The sequence below is a fragment of the Tachysurus vachellii genome, chromosome 12, assembly GCF_030014155.1.
Source record: "Tachysurus vachellii isolate PV-2020 chromosome 12, HZAU_Pvac_v1, whole genome shotgun sequence".
Classification (NCBI taxonomy): domain Eukaryota; kingdom Metazoa; phylum Chordata; class Actinopteri; order Siluriformes; family Bagridae; genus Tachysurus; species Tachysurus vachellii.
In genome coordinates this window covers 15,848,946-15,868,777 of record NC_083471.1, presented here as the reverse complement: position 1 = coordinate 15,868,777, position 19,832 = coordinate 15,848,946, and the positions used below count along the sequence as shown (strand labels likewise).

The 19,832-nt window shown below is 39.8% G+C and overlaps 4 protein-coding genes across 8 annotated transcripts; 2 read left to right on the top strand and 2 right to left on the bottom strand.

Moving 5' to 3' along the window:
- Positions 1-1,835: 1,835 nt before the first annotated feature.
- On the bottom strand, positions 1,836-5,254 carry fam78aa (family with sequence similarity 78 member Aa). Of its 4 annotated transcripts, none has more exons than XM_060883214.1 (3): positions 4,639-5,253; positions 3,995-4,108; positions 1,836-3,421 (listed from the first exon to the last, which is right to left on the bottom strand). In XM_060883214.1, the coding sequence occupies exons 1-3, from the start codon at positions 4,725-4,727 to the stop codon at positions 2,869-2,871; spliced, it is 756 nt and encodes a 251-aa protein (XP_060739197.1). In that variant the 5' UTR covers positions 4,728-5,253; the 3' UTR covers positions 1,836-2,868. The 4 variants fall into 4 exon arrangements, with proteins under 4 accessions (XP_060739197.1, XP_060739196.1, XP_060739198.1 ...); XM_060883213.1 differs by having other exon boundaries at positions 1,837-3,421; positions 3,995-4,168; positions 4,699-5,254; XM_060883215.1 differs by having other exon boundaries at positions 1,838-3,421; positions 3,995-4,168; positions 4,830-5,252.
- A 660-nt stretch (positions 5,255-5,914) lies between these two features.
- On the top strand, positions 5,915-8,958 carry plpp7a (phospholipid phosphatase 7a (inactive)). 2 transcript variants are annotated; one of them, XM_060884173.1, is made up of 2 exons: positions 5,915-6,570; positions 7,739-8,958. In XM_060884173.1, the coding sequence occupies exons 1-2, from the start codon at positions 6,324-6,326 to the stop codon at positions 8,125-8,127; spliced, it is 636 nt and encodes a 211-aa protein (XP_060740156.1). In that variant the 5' UTR covers positions 5,915-6,323; the 3' UTR covers positions 8,128-8,958. The 2 variants fall into 2 exon arrangements, with proteins under 2 accessions (XP_060740156.1, XP_060740155.1); XM_060884172.1 differs by having other exon boundaries at positions 5,917-6,786; positions 7,739-8,952.
- Positions 8,959-9,459: 501 nt separating this feature from the next.
- On the bottom strand, positions 9,460-10,789 carry LOC132854305 (uncharacterized). The gene is made up of 4 exons (XM_060882599.1): positions 10,757-10,789; positions 10,416-10,667; positions 9,621-10,228; positions 9,460-9,498 (listed from the first exon to the last, which is right to left on the bottom strand). The coding sequence occupies exons 2-4, from the start codon at positions 10,468-10,470 to the stop codon at positions 9,460-9,462; spliced, it is 702 nt and encodes a 233-aa protein (XP_060738582.1). The 5' UTR covers positions 10,471-10,667; positions 10,757-10,789.
- A 2,614-nt stretch (positions 10,790-13,403) lies between these two features.
- Positions 13,404-14,988, top strand: edf1 (endothelial differentiation-related factor 1). The gene is made up of 5 exons (XM_060884070.1): positions 13,404-13,601; positions 13,813-13,864; positions 14,168-14,328; positions 14,469-14,562; positions 14,652-14,988. The coding sequence occupies exons 1-5, from the start codon at positions 13,527-13,529 to the stop codon at positions 14,711-14,713; spliced, it is 444 nt and encodes a 147-aa protein (XP_060740053.1). The 5' UTR covers positions 13,404-13,526; the 3' UTR covers positions 14,714-14,988.
- The last annotated feature ends 4,844 nt before the right edge of the window (positions 14,989-19,832 follow it).

The following is a 19,832-nucleotide window of genomic DNA, read 5'->3' as shown; positions in this document are numbered from 1 at the left end:
GATCTCTTACATCTAAATCACATATTGTTTTATTAAAATATTACTGTTAAGTAATGTATTGTCCTTTACATAAACATGTAGCTAGTCTTCCATGATACAGTTATATACATCATACATTTAACATATTTTAGGATCAGGAAGTCTCTCTGAGAACAGTGGTTGCATTCATCCTAGATTCAGTTGTTCAGACCGTAATAGGACTTTCTCCCAACCTGTTTGATCAGTTGAGTTAAAGACTGGTTGATTGGCTTGGCCAGTCTAAAACCTACTACTTTATTCTTCTGACAAAGTCCTTTGTTGAGTTGTCAGTATTGTTTAGATCATTGCCTTGCTGTTAAAGTAACAACTGATTAATAAGGATGAAAAAATGTCCTATAAACTTTTTAATTCATCTACCTAATTACATCATGAATAAAGATTGGTGAGTCCCTCCCAGAAATAGCCATGCAAGCTCAAGCCATGACACCACCTCCACCATGCTTTATAGATGAGCTTTTATATTTCTGATCAAGAGTAGATCCTTTCTTCCTCTACAATCACCCTTTAGATTAATCCTTTGCAGATCATTTCTGTACTTCTTCGTGAATTCCTATTTGGCCTTCTGATTCTTACTGATGATGATTGTTTTGCATCTTGTGATTTGGCTTCTTTAAATGGTGGATTGTGAGACCTTCACTCCTGCCTTGTGGAAATCAATTAATTTTTTTTTTTAGGTGTTTAGGGTGTGTGTGTGTGTTGGGGGGGGGTTGCCACAACTCCTGTAATGTTTCTGCTGCTGTTGTTCTTTTTGACTGACATGTTCAGTGTCTGTTGGTCAGTACATCAGTGGTTTCTTTTTTATTTTTGGACATTACAAAATGTTGCAGTGGCTATGCTCAGTGTTTGTACAATGCGTATGATTGATTTAGCCTTTTTTCTTTTCATTTTGTTCAAAATGGCTTGCTTGTCTCCCATAGACATCTCTCTACATTCCATGTAGGCTTTTTCATCAAATGCAGTCTTTACAGGTGAAACTGGAGGCTAAAACACCAAGAGTAGATGCTTATTGTTTAACGAACTATTGGGTAAGAAGAAATACCTGTGAATCATATATTCAAAACCTTTGCTACATATAAATACCACATAATAAAAGCTGACATTCTAAATTCATATTTTAATACTCATTTCTTTTATCTCAGATCCAAATGACTTCAGTCTACAGGAAAAACTAAGGAATTGACCTTGGCAGTCCAATAGTTTTGGAGTGGTCTGTTTTAAATTGCACATTTTTTCTCTAAATATTTCTCTTTTAAGTGGAACTGTATGCTTAGAATGTATTCAAACATTATGCTTTCAGTTGCCTGATCAAGTTCAATGGTGTCAGACCAAAGATGATAACTCTGGGAGATGGATACAATTCATGAATGTATGTTTGAGGCATCAGCATGGCTAAGACACATTTTTTATTTTCTATATTTAATCCAGATGTCAATATTAAAAAGATAATCATCTCATTGTTATTTGCATTTTCTAGTCATTAACTGTAGAGACTCTTAGTGCAAAACACAATGCATAGGTTTTACCAGTAAAATGATGCAGAAAAAATAAAACAGCTATTTAATGTTGACATTACCATTAAAATTACATCATCTTTTAATTTTATCGTTTCCATTTTCAAACAAACTCAGGAACTGTAGTGCTTCTCTGCCTAAACTTTAAGGGTGGCAAATGTGGAGGAGTTCCTGTGCCTTAAGGTCATCTCTTACCCATCTACCTTCTTCTAGTTTAACCTATGTGTATGTCAGGCATGTCTGGTAAAACACCTAGAATTTGTAATATCCAAATATAGCAATACCTCTTTGTTGTCCTTATATATATTTTAGCTGTCTTCTTAAAAAGTATGATGTATAATTTGTGATATAATAATGTGATATGATTTCTATATTCTTAATAGTGTTCCCCCTGTTCATACTAAACAAAAACATACTGTAACACATACAGTAGAATAAAAAAGGAAAAGGCAAAAAAGGTTTCTCACATCAGTGCAGATGAGTAAAAATTGTGGCTGCTATGATCAGTTTGGAATCAGGGCATACAGTCCCCACTGAGACAGGGCTCCTATGCTACAACTATAACTACAGAGCGATTCTTGTGAACATTAATCTTACATAGGACATGATGCATATGATCAAATGTTTTAGAGAAGTAAATTATGGAAAGAACATGAAAGTTGGTGAAAAGTTTTTACGAATTGGTGCCATCTTATCAAGGACTTTTTCTATAGATGTTGATGTGTACAACCAAAATGTATAGAATGCTTTATGAGAATAGAAACATCAGTCACTAAGAAGTTTTTCCCACAAAATTTTTATATTTGTCAATAAATCACATGCATATCTTCACATGATGTGAAAATTGTTGATATGCCATTAAGCACTAACCTGAATATGATCTGTGAGTTGCCCACAACTACACAATGCTTTTCAGATCAGCTCCTAATTACAACATTGTACCATACTACTATGAATTAAAGTCTAAGTCAGCATCATTTCTAATGCATCTGATTAAAACTCTCACTGATGCATCTGATTAAAACTCTCCATTCAAATGTAGCATAAAGTAGATGTGACTACTAATTCCTGCTTACAGAACTGCATGCATACAAAATTCAGAACATTACTTGAAATAATTCAACAAATGGTAAAACATTAATGGAGAGTGCTGTTCATCTGAGGCCACACCTGAATTCCTAACATCCAATAAAAGATCAACAAATCAATAAATAAAAAATGTACTTCTTATGTTGTACTTCTTAAAGTACATTTAATTAGAAGGCAGAAGTAAATCAATTAAGTCTTAAACAGTCAAGTGTTTGTTTTTTCACTTCACTTACTTACTCCAGTCACTCCACTCCTTACACTTAGGGGGTATGACCAGAACTGATTTCCCTCTTTTAGGTCTCCAAATTAGCACCTGAGCATCATTGGCATTGGGTTTGACCAAGGCATTATGTGGGATGGGTTCATTCATAGTCAAGATCTCTGGCTGTTCCTGAGCAAGATGATCCATGATGCGAGCTCTTTGTCCCAGAGGCTTCTTAGGATCTACCTCAATAGCAAGCTGCATCCTCCAGCGGATGGTCCTGAGCAGTACAATCTCAGCTCTGGCCTCATTCATGGCCACCAGCCAGGTGGTGAAGCGCTGGTCCCTGTGGATGGAGCTCAAAAGTGGGGGGACACTGCGGGTGCCTGTGGGGATGCTCCATGTCACACTGGGGCAAAAATTGTCGTTCATGCTCACAGTGAGGGTGGTGCTCTTTTTGTTAGGTCCTACTATAGTGTATATCTCAGTGGTACAGCCATACCATGGGTAGTTCACTCCATCTGAATCACTGATGGCCTGGATGTGTCCATCTCTCAGCTCAGGGAGCTCCCAACTTGATCTACAGTGGTGAGGGTTACACAAATAAATGGTAGTTCTAAACCAAAACAAAAACTCATCATAAAGTAAAATGCTTCCACATTAGTTGTTGTTATCTTTCTTTTGCTTTATTAGCTCTTCTTTTATATTATTATAGTAACCACCATAGTAGAGACTGAATTTCAAAATTCATACTCAAGTGAACAAATGGACTCTTAAATAGATTCATTCTTTTGAAAAAAATCTATTACTGGAATAAACTGAGTGAGGAAATCCCTTTCTTTAAAGTTAAATGACTGCATGTCAAAAAAGATTTTCTTTTGTCCTGCTATGGGTGTGTTAATTTTTTTTTGTCCATTAAGGAAACAATCCCAGGAAACTGGAGCATAAATATTACTAACATCCTGACTAAACATTCTTGTGTATGTCCCTTGCAACTTTATGCTGCCTAAAAGCGATATTTTTGTTTTATTCTTTAAATACAAAGACAGAATTATTTAGTTACACGTTAATTATTTAGACATTTTTAAAGAAACATATATGTACATGCATACATAAATTGATTATTGGTATACTGGTGCTTTTTTATACGTACATTCCTTCTTCTCCATAGTAATTGAAGAAATCCATTTGGTTGCAGGCCTGGATCCAGCCCACAGTCCAAATTTCTTTATGGACAACTGGTGGCACCTGCACCCGGGCAGCAGCTCTAAAGTAGGGTGTACGGTACCTCAGTACTACATTGGACGACTCATCAATCACAGTAGGACTAGAATCGATAGAGGCGTTCAGTTCCAGGACTCTAATATTTTCATAAAAATTTGTGCCTGCACTCTGCATACACCCCATAGTGGTGTTGGTCAATTCTACTAGTATCCATCAGTATTAAAGAAGCAGCATTCACATTATTAGGAATTCATACTTTTAGCTATTGATGTAATACTATTTGTACTACCACTATAGTCTTGTAGCAGTTGTATTAACATATGTAGCACTTACAGCAAATATTTTAGTACAACAGGCACTCAGATTTAGATATTTACTAGTGGGTAAAAATCACTAGTTTTGCTGTAGGCTTTAAAATGCAGTAATATGACATACAAATGTAATGTCTGCAAATAGAAAAATATATAAAAAGATTATAACAGTAACTAACGTCACATTATACATTAATACGTTGTACATTACAGCTGTGACATTCAAATAATATTCGAATATTATCCAAAGGCATATTGTCACCTCATATGTACATCCAATACATAATAAATCATAAAGGTCGTGCAAAAGTCCAAGGAACACCTGCTACACGGAGTCCACAAGTAATGCATGAAGACCAGTTACACTAATAGAAGCAGCACCAATCTGCTGTGGTGAACCAGGCGCTGATTCTCCATAACGGGGTAACGAGAACAAATCAAAACTCCACGCACTCAATTCAGCTCGAACTCGACATCAGGGCTGGAAGTTAAAATGACGGTTTCTGAAGTGGCAGTGAAAAGATGTTCTGCTGTTTCCCTCGGGATAGAGAAGGCGTTTAAACTGCAAGTCGCGCTACTTTATATCGCACGTGCTATTAAAGGCTCGGCAGGTTCCCTGGTGTGAAACGAAACCCTTCAGCTGTCAGTGTTTATCTTTATCTCTCTCTCTCTCTCTCTCTCTCTCTCTCACAGACACACACTCTCTCTCTCTCTCTCTCTCTCTCTCTCTCTCTCTCTCACACACACACACACACACACACACACACACACACTCTCTCTCTCTCTCTCTCTCTCTCTCTCTCACACACACACACACACACACACACACACACACACACACACACACACACACTCTCTCTCTCTCTATCACACACACACACACACACACAAACACACACTCTCTCTCTCTCTCTCTCTCTCTCTCTCTCACACACACACACACACACACACTCTCTCTCTCTCTCTCTCTCTCTCTCTCTCTCTCTCTCTCTCTCTCTCTCTCTCTCTCTCACACACACACACACACACACACACACACACACACACGCGCGCGCGCTCTCCTTCTCTCTCTCTCTTAAGCGGCTTAGAATAGACTTCACCTCCGAAGCCCCCATTGCATCCTGGGTACTGTAGTCTGTATTATAATTGGGCTTTAATGTGGTTACTGATAACATTTTTATCAGTTGTCAAAACATTTTAACGATGTAACTATTCTTACCCAATGTGACATTTCACTAGAACAGAAATGTCTGAGTCTGTTGAAGACCAGAGTCTGTTGTTGACAAACCCATAAAACCTTAGTAGTTGTTTAATTAGGTTCATTCTGAACAATTACTATATTATGTAGTAAATTTCACTTGTACCATCATATATAAAATTTAGTCTACATTATGCCTCTAAAGTACTACAACTCTAAATATTTATACAGGTGTCCTGGAATACCAGAACTACGCTGTCATTCTACTTTCCCAATTGTGACGTCACATCCATAATGTCACGTGATTGTGACCACACGTTAAGGATTAAATAAATAAACACAAGCTAGATTTGCCTACAATACATAAACCAACTCGAGCAATTTATTAAAAGATAGATTTACTCGTCAAATACAAAATTTAATAATGTAACAAGTCTAAACATTTTGTTACTAGCGTTCTGTTGCATTGTTTTTGGTTTTGTTTATTTCCAATGAAAAGCCAGGAGGTGTAAATGTTATTGTAAAACACTTTTCGTTGTCTGTGAGCGCTGTATGAACCGCTATGTGGGTGCAATTCATGAAGCCAGTCAGTTGGCGTGTCTATTTATAGGAATAGACTGGAATAGAACTCGCAAGAGTTACAACAGGGCAACACGCGATCTGGGCATGGACATGGTACCTGGCCACTCTGCACAGAATAATCACACAAACACTGGACTCTACGCTAAACCGTGGCCTAGAAGAACAAAATGCCTACGAGCCAAACTAGATCTAGAGCGAGAGACCGGAACAACGTGCTGAACAGAACGGAGTTCATGTCTCTCCAGCAGCCATTGAGGAACAGCAGTAATACCGAAGCTCGTGCACGGAGGCCGTCGCACAAACAGCCGCAGTTTGCACACGCGAGCGCCGGAGACAACGCGCAGCAGGAACCGGGAGATAGCAGCAAAGAGAGGAAAGAGGAGGATTGCATGCAGCTCAACCCGTCATTCAAGGGTATAGCGATGAACTCTCTGTTAGCTATAGATATCTGTATGTCAAAGCGACTCAGCCTGTGCGCGCACACGACATCGTCATGGGGCAGCGCGCGCTCCATGGTCAAACTGCTCGCGCTTACCGGCCACGGCATCCCGTGGATCATCGGCACGCTGGTGTGTATTACCAGGAGCAACACACTAGCTGGCCAGGAGGTTTTAATCAATTTGCTGCTTGGTGAGTTTTACTACCGGAAAAAAACCACAATGTTGAACGAACACCTGCAATGCTGATTTGTGCTGTTGGGCTGTAAACAAATAAACGCAAATATGCATCGTGTTTATTCGACACCGGATATTTTTGCTGTGAACAGGAATTCGTTTTGACATCAGAAGCTACACTCATGGTAAACATGTACATTTAATATGGACGTCTACTAAATGGTGCTGAACCGTTCAAGAATGAATCGATACAGTACGACTGACTCATTTAAATAGCCGTGTCGATTCACAAATGGTTCACGAGGTCGATTCACAAAATTTAAAGGTTCAAAAGTTGAAAAAAAAAAAACTGCACTTCGTGACGTGTTCCGTGTATTTTCTGAGTCTAGCTGCAATCGTTTTACATTTATTTCTACTCCTTAAGAGTCACTAAACATATTTCTGTATGTTCACTTCGAGCACTGTATCAAATGTCTGACTAAAAACGATACATCGAAAGAATCGCTTCAGAGTAGAAATGCACAGCCACAGTACGCAGAACCAAAGCAATCAAGTAAAGACACAATAGGCCAAAAATGTTCAATCATTCATTCATCCTCAGTTAACCCTCTGTATCGGATGAATTATGGATCATTATAAATACCAGTTGGCTAACAAACATTGTGATTATTGGAGATTAAATTGTGTTATCAATTTGTATTAGATAGTCCTATCATAGTTAAAATTCATATTCACAAAATCAATAATAGAAATAAACAATGCATTCTATAGCATACATAATAGAGAAGGTTTTAAGGATGCAATGATACAGGTTTGTAGGTCAGTAGATATGGGAATATAGAAGGGAGAGAGGGTGGGAGAGAGAGAGCGAGAGAGAGAGAGATGTGATGCTCTCCTCAGTTTATTGTGCTGATTTCTTAGCTAACATATTACCAACTTATTTCACATCTAAACCTTTTTCTCCACAGCTCTCTTATTGGATGTGATGACTGTGGCTGGAATGCAAAAGTTGGTGAAGCGCAAAGGACCCTGGGAGATGTCACCCAGTTTCCTTGACTACCTGGCCATGGACACCTACTCCTTCCCAGCAGCACATGCAAGCCGTGCTGTCATGGTGTCGAAGTTCTTGTTAGCACATTTGATTCTTGCAGTTCCTTTGCGCATTTTGCTTGTTCTGTGGGCTGTGCTGGTAGGAATGTCACGTGTAATGCTGGGTCGCCATCACCTTACAGATGTAGGATGTGGTTTTGCCTTAGGATTTCTCCATTACAGTTTAGTGGAGATGGTATGGTTGTCTCCCAGCACGTGTCAGGCATTAATTTCTATTGGAACACTTAACTGGAGCCCCCTGTATTGATTATAGTGTGATTACCTGCAGCCTTTTAATCAGTCTAAAATCTCTTGGCCCACTGCCCATACTGCAGAGTTATAGTGATAATGCATTTGTGCATATTTGGAGAGAATTGTAAGTAATTTTGAAACTTGAATTAAAAATGTTTTTTTCTAGTCATTTCAAAGTTATTTAGGACAGATTTATGGGAGGCAAGGGAGTCGCAAACAGCCTGAAAATTTGATGAAAACATAGCAAGGTCCATGCAATAAATTATGTTGTTTTGCAGGGTTATAAGGCAAAAACATCTATGTGCAACAGATGTGATGATTTGCTTTGCTTTTTTGTGTTGTTGCTGTTCTGAGTGAGAGAATGTTTGCTCAGGGATTTTTTGCAACAGTAATATAAAACATACAAAGGCATTTAAAATCTGGTTTATTTAAGATTGGATGAAATAAAAAAGTCTCAAAAGTATTGGGTGTAAGGAAAGGAATAAAAGGGGGAAAAGCTTTCTGTCTGGAAAAAAAGGTCTACAGTGCTGTATATACATGTATGTACATTCAGAGTTGATAACATACTTGCTAACAATCTGTGATTTATTATGAGCATTTGACAGAAATGTTATACTGTTATAGTGAGAGAGAGAGAGAGAGAGAGAGAGAGAGAGAGAGAGAGAGAGAGAGCGTAACTTTATATTGTTTACTTATTAACATAAAGTATGCAAGAATGTTTGATAGAAAATGAAAACCCAGAAAAGTGTTTTAAGGTAAAAAAAAAAAAATGCATTGTACCAGTATAAATAATTATACTCATTGTCTTTTTGATTAAAGTTTGGGATGCAACCATCTGCTCGTTATCAATTGCTGTCATTTTATGGGGTCCACTTATAATTGTGACAGTGCTACTTAGTAATTAATGAAAACAAAATATCCTATTCAATTTTATTTGTATAGCACTTTTAACAATGGACATATGCTTTAACAAAGCTTTACAGAAGTATAAAAAGTACTTTATTTGACTATAAGTTAGATATAAAAAAAATCAGCAATTGTCAATGAAGTCAGTGCTAGACTATTTTATAGTATCTCTATACTTCCTCATAACCGTGTCTTATCGGTGTGATCTAATTGTATTCCGATAATTCAAAACCATGTTGTGTACACACTTGTAGGCAGAAAAAATGTCTTCCATGATCAGGCAACAGGCACTAACTTTTGTAGCAGTGGTGAGGATTTCACAGCTGTCATTGTCACTCTGTTTTTACTCTGTAACTGTTATCAGGTAACACTGGTTGCACTGAACTCTGACTCAGCAGGCTATAAATACAAGTCCTCACCCCATGTTCTTTCAACCAGTACATCACTGTCTGGAGAATATCACAGAACAGTTTTCAGTACACTGTCAAAGAGAATAAACAGAATTACTAGATATTGTGGGTGCAGCCAGTGCCAGTCCCAAGCCCAGATAAAATGGGAGAGTTTTGTCTGTAAAACCTGTGCCAAATAAAAAAATATGTGAACCAGATCATCCGCTGTGGTGACAGGAGTGATGAGGGCTTTGAGGTAAGAGGGAGCTGGTCCATTTTTGGCTTTGTAGGCCAGCATCAGTGTTTTGAATCTGATGCGTGCAGCTACCGGAAGCCAGTGGAGGGATCGCAGCAGCGGGGTGGTATGAGAGAACTTTGGCAGGTTGAAAACAAGCCGGGCAGCTGCATTTTGGATCATTTGCAGAGGACGGATTGCGTTCATATGTAGACCTGCCAGCAGTGCATTGCAGTAATCCAGTCTAGAAATGACAAGAGACTGAACAAGTACCTGAGCAGCCTGTGTGGACAGAAATGGTCGAATCCTTCTAATGTTGTAGAGAAGAAACCGACATGAGCGAGTCACATTAGCAACATGAGAGGAAAAGGACAGTTGATTGTCCATGGTTACCCCAAGGTTGCGAGCTGTGGCTGACGGGGAGATCAGATCGTTGTGTAAGGATATAGCAAGATCATGACCTGGGGATGAATCACCTGGGATGAAGAGCAGCTCAGTTTTGCTAGGATTAAGCTTTAACTGATGAGCAGTCATCCATGATGAAATTTCTGCCAGACATGCAGAGATCCGGTCAGAAGCTGTGGCATCTGCGGGTGGGAAAGAGAAGATAAGTTGTGTATCATCAGCATAGCAGTGGTAAGAGAACCCATGTGAGGAAATAACTTCACCAAGAGAGTGAGTATACAGGGAGAAAAGAAGAGGACCAAGTACTGAGCCTTGTGGGACGCCAGTGGAGAGTCTGCGTGGAGCAGATGTCACTCCCCTCCATGTTACCTGATATGAGCGTCCTTCCAGGTAGGAAGCGAACCATTCCCAAGCTGATCCGCATATCCCAAGACTCCTGAGGGTGGCTAAGAGAGTCTTATGGTTGACCGTATCAAACGCTGCTGAAAGGTCAAGGAGGATAAGGACGGATGAGAGATTGGCTGATCTAGCAGCATGTAGTTTCTCAGAGACATCTAAAAGGGCTGTCTCTGTGGAATGAGCTGCTTTAAAGCCAGACTGGTTGGGGTCTTGGAGGTTGTTCTGTGAGAGATAGACAGACAGTTGATTAAAGACAATGCGTTCAAGAATTTTTGAAAGAAACGAGAGAAGTGATACCGGTCTGTAGTTACTGATGTCTGATGGATCCAGAGCAGGTTTCTTCAGGATGGGAATAACCCTTGCTCTCTTGAAGGTAGTTGGTACCTGACCAGATGCTATGGATCTATTGGTGATAGTTGTAATGAAGGGCAGAAGGTCTTGCGAGATGGTCTGCAGCAAAGTGGAAGGGAGTGGATCCAATGGGCAGGTGGTAGGATTGCAAGACTGGATGAGTTTTAGAATCTCTTCTGCTGTTACAGTTGAGAAATGTGACAACAAAGGTGTAGGGGAGTCCATACTCTGAGATGTAAGTGCAGTCGGGGCTGAAGTGAAGGTCCGGCAGATTTCCTCAATCTTCTCCTGGTAGAAAGAAGCAAAGTCTTCTGCAGTCAGGGAGGATGAAGAAGGTGGAGCCGGGGGGTTGAGCAGAGAAGAGATGATGTTGTGGAATTTCCGAGGGTCATGTGAGGAAGCTTCAAGCTTTTCCTTGTAGAAGGAAGTCTTGGCAGAAGTCACATCTGAGGAGAACTTGGCCATGAGTGTTCGGTAAGAATCAAGATCTGCATCAAGTTGTGATTTCTTCCACTTTCTCTCTGATGATCTTAGCTCTCTTCGATTGTTGCGCAGCATATCTGAAAGCCAAGGAGCAGAACAAGAAGTTTTCTTGGGTTTAGTGGACATAGGGCAGAGGAAGTCCATAGTTGAGGAAAGAGATGAGAGGAAAGTATCTGTGGCCGAGTCCAAGGGCAGTGAGGAGAAAGACTCAGGATCAGGAAGGGAAGAAAGAGTGCCAGAAGCTACAGAAGAAGGGGAGACAGAGTAAAGGTTGCGGCGGGTAAGAGCGAGGGGGTGAGAGGTAGTTTTAGGTAGGGTAGGGAGAGTGATGGTAAAGGATACCAGGTGATGATCAGAGACGTGTAGTGGGGTAGCAGTCACGTCTGTAGCTGGAGAAGGACGGGTGAAAACCAGGTCCAGCGCATTGCCTCCTTTGTGTGTGGGGATGTAGCTGTTGAGTGTGAGTGTGAATGAGTCAAGAAGAGACAGGAGGGAAGAAGAATGTAGCTTGTCAGAGGGGAGGTTGAAGTCACCAAGCACTGTCAGGGGGGAGCTATCAGAAGGGAAAGCACTAAGCAGTGTGTCCATTTCTTCCAAGAAGTCACCTAGGGGACCAGGAGGGCGGTAAACAACAATGATAATAAGGTTAATTGGAGAGGTAACTGAAATGGCATGGAATTCAAAAGAGGAGATGGTTAAATGAGACAAGAGGAGAGGTGTAAAGCACCATTTCTTTGACAGCAATAAACCTGTACCACCACCCCTGCCTGTTTCTCGTGGTGAGTGAGAGAAAGCATGGGCAGAGGATAAAGCAGCTGGTGTAGCAGTGTTCTGTGGGGATATCCAGGTCTCTGTTAGCGCAAGAAAATCAAAGGAGTAATGGGAAGTTAAAGCAGAGATAAAATCAGCTTTTTTCACAGCAGACTGGCAATTCCAGAGCCCACCTACCACCACTGTTTGAGACTTACACAACAGAGGAGGGTAGATGAGGTTACTGGGATTGTGACCTCTGCTCTGTGGACGAGAGTGTCTGCGAGTGTAGGAATTGAGTACAGAGATGGGTTTAAGGCACATATTTGCAGTCAAGAGTGAGAATTAAGGTATGGTAGAATATAGCAAAACAGTATTAGACACAAAGTTTACAATGAGAATGAGAGAGAGAGAGAGAGAGAGAGAGAGAGAGAGAGAGAGAGAGAGAGAGATACTTACAAGAATCTTACGGAGAACCTTCAATTTAAATAGGTAAGCCCTGCCCCCAATTCACACCTTAAGGTAGACTGAAACTACTCCTGATTAATCAGCTGAGAGAACAACAAGGACCAACACTATAAAAATCAACAATGGTATAGAATATAACAATCCGAACAGGGAGCAGCTAAAACAACAACAACAACAGCAAGATATTGTGGGTGTAATAGGTAGCCCAAAAGAAATAAAACAAAGCAATATTTCTTCTCTGGATAAGGGAGGGCTTAGAAGTGTCATTAAAATGAATAATTGAGTTTTTACACCTTGAAAGAAATATAAAAAGTTGAGAAAAATGGGATGTAATGCTATTGTAAAATAATTAATTTCATAACATTTTAAATCAAAATTTTGGTGTACCATATATTATCTGTTGACAAATTCACACAAAAAAATCACACTGAAATCACACCACACACTACAACATATGATGAAACCTGGGAGATGAAGGTAAACAATAAACTTAGTAGGGGCCATTTTGTATAGAATGTGTGTTAACTGAAGTGTGGGCTTGTGTTGTATCATCTAGCTAAATTGCTGTACAAACCCCATAGAGAAAATGCTGAGCAAATGAAGAATATTCTCAAAAAGGATAACATTTGGTTCCATCAATGATAGCTTCCTACTAGCCATTTAATACACTAAATAGATTAATAGAGGCATTCTTGTGTGTTTGTTTGTTTGTTTTTACAGTGTTTTTATAGAGGAAATGTAAAGACAGCTAGGTTTAGACTTGTCTGGTCGAAAAAAGAATACTAATATTAATAATTACTGTAATATATTGTCATAATAGTGTAATGTGTCGCATACTGCGTGGTTTGGGACACAGCCAAACACAAGCTAATCAGTTGAAGCTTGATTTACGCAGTGACGTAGATTTCGCACTTCCGGCTTCTACGTGAACTCTTACTGTGAAAAAAATAGTTAGCGCGAGTTGGCGTTCTTTTAACTCTACATAAGTCACGATCATTATTATATAAAACAAAGAATCTCGGACAAAATATGGCCGAGAGTGACTGGGATACAGTGACCGTGCTGAGGAAGAAAGGATCCGCGTCGCAAGCTAAATCCAAAAAGGTTGATATGCTAATGTTTATATTACAGCTAACCAGTTAGCAAGTTTACTGTCAGGAATTGACGTGTTTATAGTATAATAAAGAGCATAGACACTTGTGTTGTTCAGCCGACGTTGTTTAAAAAAAAAGATTGTTAGCTGGGTGGGACTGTATTTTGTTTAGCTAGTGAGTTAACTCAGGCAGTGTGTGTCTGATGAAATGTTTGTTTACAGGCAGTAATTACAGCCCAAAGACGAGGGGAAGACGTGGAGACTACAAAGAAGTGTAAGACACCCGACTTTCACCTGAGAGCTTTGTCCTTTTTCAAACAAGTTACACCAACTTTTTTCCTGTCAAAATGTTTACTCGAAGAAGGAAGATTTTCTGGGTACAGGAAAGAATAGACTCCTGAGTGAGACGTTACAAAGACTTCAGAATTTGTTCTTGAAAAGTTCACTCTATGCTGTTGGATGTTGAACTGTTCAACAGCACATTTTTCACCACACACCATTGAATATTGCCTTTTTAAGTGTCAGTGTGCGCAATGTATCGGATTATTGCTTTATTCTGTGTTGCCTTTCTTTGCAGGGGCTGCAGGTCAGAATAAACAGCATGTTGTAACTAAGAATACAGCCAAACTTGACAGAGAAACAGAGGAGCTCCATCACGAGCGAGTAACTCTGGAGGTGGGCAAAGTCATGCAACAGGGCCGTCAAAACAAAGGCTTAACCCAGAAGGATTTGGCCACAGTAAGTGCTGTTGTAGAAAATAATACACATCTTTTAGGAAGCAGTTGGCAAATTAAAAAAATTGAGCACAATATATTTTGACTGGAGTTTACTACTAGTACATTGTGATAAGGATGACATGAATATTGTGTCTCCTTCAGAAAGTTAATGAGAAGCCACAAGTTATTGCGGACTATGAAGCCGGAAAGGCCATACCAAATAATCAAGTAATGGGAAAGATTGAGAGAGCTATCGGTGAGATTTCACATTTTGAGTTTTTTTTAGTTTCAAGAAACCTGATGTGTGTGTCCAATGTGCTTCCACTGTATTCTGGTGATTTGCAGGGCTTAAACTGCGTGGAAGGGAAATTGGGCAGCCCCTCAAAGCAGAGCCTAAGAAAAAATGAAGAAAAAATCCTCGAAATCCACCACATAGCATGCAGAATCCTTCACTATTCTGGCCTTACAGTCCATTTTCATATGCTGCTGCCTCGTTAATTCCCTTTAAAACAGTGGTGGACCAAATGTCAATTTATTGACAATATAATGAAAGAATCTTTGCATACAAAATACTGCTATTTTTTTTCTTTATTTTAAACAGACCGAAATGTCTTCTGTTGTGTACATTTACATAATTTTATGCTTGCTTTAAAGTTTAAATAAATTTTGCCATTTGATTTAATACTGATGATGAGTATTGCTTTGTTTAACATTTTACAAATGAAAACTTTTAAAGTGCTGGTTTGAATCCATTTTACTTGAATTTGTTGTTTCAAATATGATAGGAAAATCATCGTGATTTGAAAAATGGTTATTGAGGGTTATGTGTGCAAGTGTTAGTTTCTAATAAAATGTGCTGCTCTTCCTGCCCTTAATCGCAGTTAATTGCAGCATGGATGAATGACGGTTCAAAAGAGTATTTACATGTCTTTTATTAGAATATTTATTAGGTTGCCTTTCACACATTTTTATTTTGAGTATGATGTTATATATATATATAACTTTTATGCCTTATTACCTATGTTTGTAGATACTGCTGGAATTTGTGACTTTCCCATTGGGATGAATAAAGTATATCTTATCTAATCTTATCATTCAGTTCATAGAACAATATTCACACTTCCTATGTTTATATGCAATTCAGTCATTTGTTAAAAAATCAACTAATGACAAAGACCTAGATTGTGATAAAGAAAAGCGATGGGTTGTAATTAAATTTCAATTGAACGAGGTATGTAATTCTTTCGAGAATTATTGAAATACATGTGTTTGTTTACTTATTTTATTGGAATCATTGTGTCGTTCTGCCTGCGTGTTAGAGTCCTTGAACTTCAGAAAGCTCATATCAGAATCAGAATCAGGTTTATTGGCCAAGTGTGTTGACACACACAAGGAATTTGGTTCCAGCTGTTTGTGACTCTCAAAAGTACAGACATAAATAACACTATACTATACAGGATAATACAGACTACACAAGACAATGCATATGTGATACAATAGACACTGAGTATTTAAATATGAATACAGAATATATGACTGATCAGTTATGTACATAAAGTGTGGGAAGTGCAAATAACACTCTCACTCACTTTCTCACTCATTTTCTACCGCTTATCCGAACTACCTCGGGTCACGGGGAGCCTGTGCTGTGTCAAGACGGGATACACCCTGGACAGAGTGCCAACCCATCGCAGGGCGCACACACACACTCTCATTCACTCACGCAATCACACACTACGGACAATTTTCCAGAGATGCCAATCAACCTATCATGCATGTCTTTGAACCGGGGGAGGAAACCGGAGTACCCGGAGGAAACCCACGAGGCACGGGGAGAACATGCAAACTCCACACACACAAGGCGGAGGCGGGAATCAAACCCCCAACCCTGGAGGTGTGAGGCGAACATGCTAACCATTAAGCCACCGTGTCCCCTACAAATAACAATATTGTGCAATTTTTTTTGTTGTTTTGTTGCTGCACCAAACCAGATGGTGATGTGCACAGGACAGATTCAATGACTACAGTGTAGAACAGCATCAACAGCTCCTGTGGCAGACCATAATTCCTTAATTCGCATAGAAAGTACATCCTCTGCTGGGCCTTTTTGATGATTGAGTTTATGTTGCACTCCCATTTCAGGTCTTGGGAAATGGTAGTGCCCCGAAACTTGAAGGCCTCCACAGATGACACCGGGCTGTTGGATATTGTGAGGGGAGTAGTGTTGAGGGGTCTTTCATAAAGTCCACTATCATCTCCACAGTTTTGAGGGTGTTTAGCTCTAGACTGTTCTGACTGCACCAGAGCACCAGAAGCTTCACCTCCTGCCGGTATGCAGACTCATCGAGATCGATGAGCGTAGTATCATCTGCAAATTTCAGGAGTTTAACAGTTTGGTCACTTGAAGTGCAGTCATTAGTGTAGAGGGAGAATAGAAGTGGGGAGAGGACGCATCCCTGTGGAGCGCCAGTGCTGATTGTCCGAATGCTGGAGGTGACACCTCCCAGTCTCACCTGTTGTTTCCTGCCTGTCAGGAAGCTGGTGTTCCACTGACAGATGGAAGGGGTTATAGTGAGCCTTAGGAGTTTGGAGTGGAGAATTTGTGAACTGAAGTCGACAAAGGGAATCCGGGCACATGTCCCTGGGCAGTCCAGGTGTTCCAGATAGTGATGGCCAGTTCGTGAACGAATCGTTCTTTTGAACCGGTTCTTTTTAGTGAACTGGATGAACCAGTTCACCAAATCGGACTGATTCGTTTTAAACAGTTCGCGTCTTGAGTCAGTGCTGATCCACAAGTTACTAAAGTTACTCACTTTCGGTCATGCCTGACAGCCCCTCCGACTCTAAATAAACTATCCCGGAGTATATATAACTCCTGTACACTGATCTGAGACATGTTGTGCTGAGAGAACTGTGAGCTCGAGCTGTTGATACTGCGCATGAATCATTGAACCGATACAGCGAATCATAGGTACATAACTGAGAACTGTTTCTTTCGGACGCGTCCGAGAACCCATAGATATCTATACACTAGATGTCGCATTGGGGTCCTAAAAATGCGTCAAAACCGCCGCCATCTTTGTACGGTGCTCCTTTACCTCAAATGCATGGACGATGCCGGACTTCTGTGCTGCATTTGGTTGTTCAAACGAAAGAAATCTAAAAACCAGACAGCAAGGGATTACATTTCACAAGTGAGAATGTGTTTAATGATATTGAATGGTAGGAAATTATATTTCTTGTTCCGTTGGTTTGTTTTAGTCCTTGGTTAACGACCACAGCTAATCCATGTTAGTTACCCATCAGTTTTTGACAGTTAGGAAAACCGACAATGTTTGTAGATTCCGAAGCTCTTAATAAGGACATTAAAAATTGACCCATGCTTTTTTGCTTGAAGGTGAAAAGACCCAACTTTATGTATGTTTTGTAAGATTCCCTTATCTGTTAAACATATTTTATTAGATTGTCCTGGACTTAACACAAGCAGAATGCTCTTTTATCAAGTTACTTCAATTAAAGACATATTTAATGACATTTTATGCCTGAAAAGGGTTTGGATTTTTTATCGTGTGTTAATTTTAAAAATTGTATAATATGACTTGCTGTTTATATTTGTTTTGTTTTTATTGCATTTATATGATATTTGCGTTTTTGTAATTGAATTTTTGCCATGAAAATAGCTTTTGATTGCTGACATGGCATTAAATAAATTAATCTTAATCTGAATCTGTTTGTAGATTCCCAAGTGAAAAACAGAGACGAGTTGCAGTTGCAGCACTAAACACTTTTTTTAATGGTTAATTCAGCTGACAGTCCTGGAAAGATGTCACCAGTTAGGTTGGCAGTTCAGCCTCAAAGTCAAACTTTGTGGGTTTTTTTTTTGTTTATGTGACTTTAGTACATACTTATTTAATGTGGCAAAAGTATTGCGGGAAAAGAATAAATAAAAGATTCAACAGTCTTTGGCACCTCAACTATCTAACTTTCACATAACGTTCCTCTCAAATTTGTGATTTGCTTCCACCTGCAAATTGCTTTGTGTATCATATTTAATAAACCAATACGATTTAAACGTTTAAATGAACATGTATAGTCACACCATTGTAGCAGTGCTGCATGCAGTAGGCTATAAGGTAAGTAGTGATTGTTCATTTGAAGTTTACTCAAGTGGAAGAATGTAAATAATAAACTTACACCTACTAGCACTATGCATTATATTGTGAAAAAGTAGATTATCTTAATATCAAAACCTTGGACTTAATTATAAATACATGTCTGACCTTTGGAACGAACCAAAAAAAACTAGAAATCGCATTCATGACGATTTATGGTGATTTTATTTCTTTGCCTACATTGACGCTAATGCATTAAGAGGAGGGGGTCCCCCGTACCAAGATGGCGGCTCAGTTGACGCATTCGCTCCAATGTACTCCCGTATACAAGGCGACATCTAGTGTATATATCTATGCCGAGAACCGACGCGCTGTTGATACTGCGCATGCTTGAATCACTGAACCGATACAGCGAATCATCAGTACACTGAACTGAGAACTGTTTCTTTCGGACGCGTCCGAGAACCGACGCGCTGTTGATACTGCGCATGCTTGAATCACTGAACTGATACAGCGAATCATCAATACACTGAACTTAGTGGCTTAGTGGTTAGCCTCACACCTCCAGGGTCGGGGTTCGATTCCCGCCTCCGCCTTGTGTGTGTGGAGTTTGCATGTTCTCCCCGTGCATTGGGGGTTTCCTCCGGGTACTCCGGTTTCCTCCCCCGGTCCAAAGACATGCATGATAGGTTGATTGGCATCTCTGGAATATTGTCCCTAGTGTGTGATTGAATGAGTGTGTGTGTGCGCCCTGCGATGGGTTGGCACTCCGTCCAGGGTGTATCCTGCCTTGGTGCCCGATGATGCCTGAGGCTACCCGTGACCCGAGGTAGTTCGGATAAGCGGTAGAAGATGAATGAATGAATGAATATCTGCCGGCAGCGGAGGGATGAAGGCGTCATTACGTCAGGACGTAAAAGAACTGGTGAACTGTATTATTGAACTGGTTCATTAAAATGAACTGTCCGAAAGAACCGGTTCGCGGAAAAGAACCGAACTTCCCATCACTAGTTCCAGAATGTAGTGCAGTCCAATGTTGACTGCGTCGTCCACTGATCTGTTTCCACGGTAGGCAAACTGTAGGGGATATAGCATCTGTTCTGTTTCAGTCTTTAGGTGGGCCAATACCAGCTGTTCAAAGGTCTGATTTAATATAAACTCATATAATTGAGTTTGGTCCGTTAAAATAGTAAAAACTTTAATACTGGTAACGTATAGAAGATGATTAAAAAGCATTACATATCTGTAATACTGATTAATAATGTGTACATTTCATGGTTTTGATATTACTACATTTGATATTATTACTATGTATATGAAATTCAGTAGGTGTGGTGAAATTCTTTGGTAAAAGTAGAAAATCCCGGAACTATAAACTGAACTCGGTGGTTCTGACCGACCCAGATTAAGAGGA

Bases quoted from the DNA above. Each gene is read 5' to 3' on its own strand.
- edf1 (XM_060884070.1), top strand. From the start codon at position 13,527: ATGGCCGAGAGTGACTGGGATACAGTGACCGTGCTGAGGAAGAAAGGA. The intron at 13,602-13,812 runs GTTGATATGCTA...GTTTGTTTACAG, and splicing joins CGCAAGCTAAATCCAAAAAG to GCAGTAATTACAGCCCAAAG. The intron at 14,563-14,651 runs GTGAGATTTCAC...GGTGATTTGCAG, and splicing joins AAAGATTGAGAGAGCTATCG to GGCTTAAACTGCGTGGAAGG.
- LOC132854305 (XM_060882599.1), bottom strand. From the start codon at position 10,470: ATGCGGATCAGCTTGGGAATGGTTCGCTTCCTACCTGGAAGGACGCTC. The intron at 10,229-10,415 runs GTAACATGGAGG...TCCCACCCGCAG, and splicing joins TGGAAGGACGCTCATATCAG to ATGCCACAGCTTCTGACCGG. The intron at 9,499-9,620 runs GTTCACATATTT...TCTCTTTGACAG, and splicing joins TCACCACAGCGGATGATCTG to TGTACTGAAAACTGTTCTGT.
- plpp7a (XM_060884172.1), top strand. From the start codon at position 6,324: ATGCCTACGAGCCAAACTAGATCTAGAGCGAGAGACCGGAACAACGTG. The intron at 6,787-7,738 runs GTGAGTTTTACT...TTTTCTCCACAG, and splicing joins TTTAATCAATTTGCTGCTTG to CTCTCTTATTGGATGTGATG.
- fam78aa (XM_060883216.1), bottom strand. From the start codon at position 4,248: ATGGGGTGTATGCAGAGTGCAGGCACAAATTTTTATGAAAATATTAGA. The intron at 3,422-3,994 runs GTACGTATAAAA...TCACCACTGTAG, and splicing joins TACTATGGAGAAGAAGGAAT to ATCAAGTTGGGAGCTCCCTG.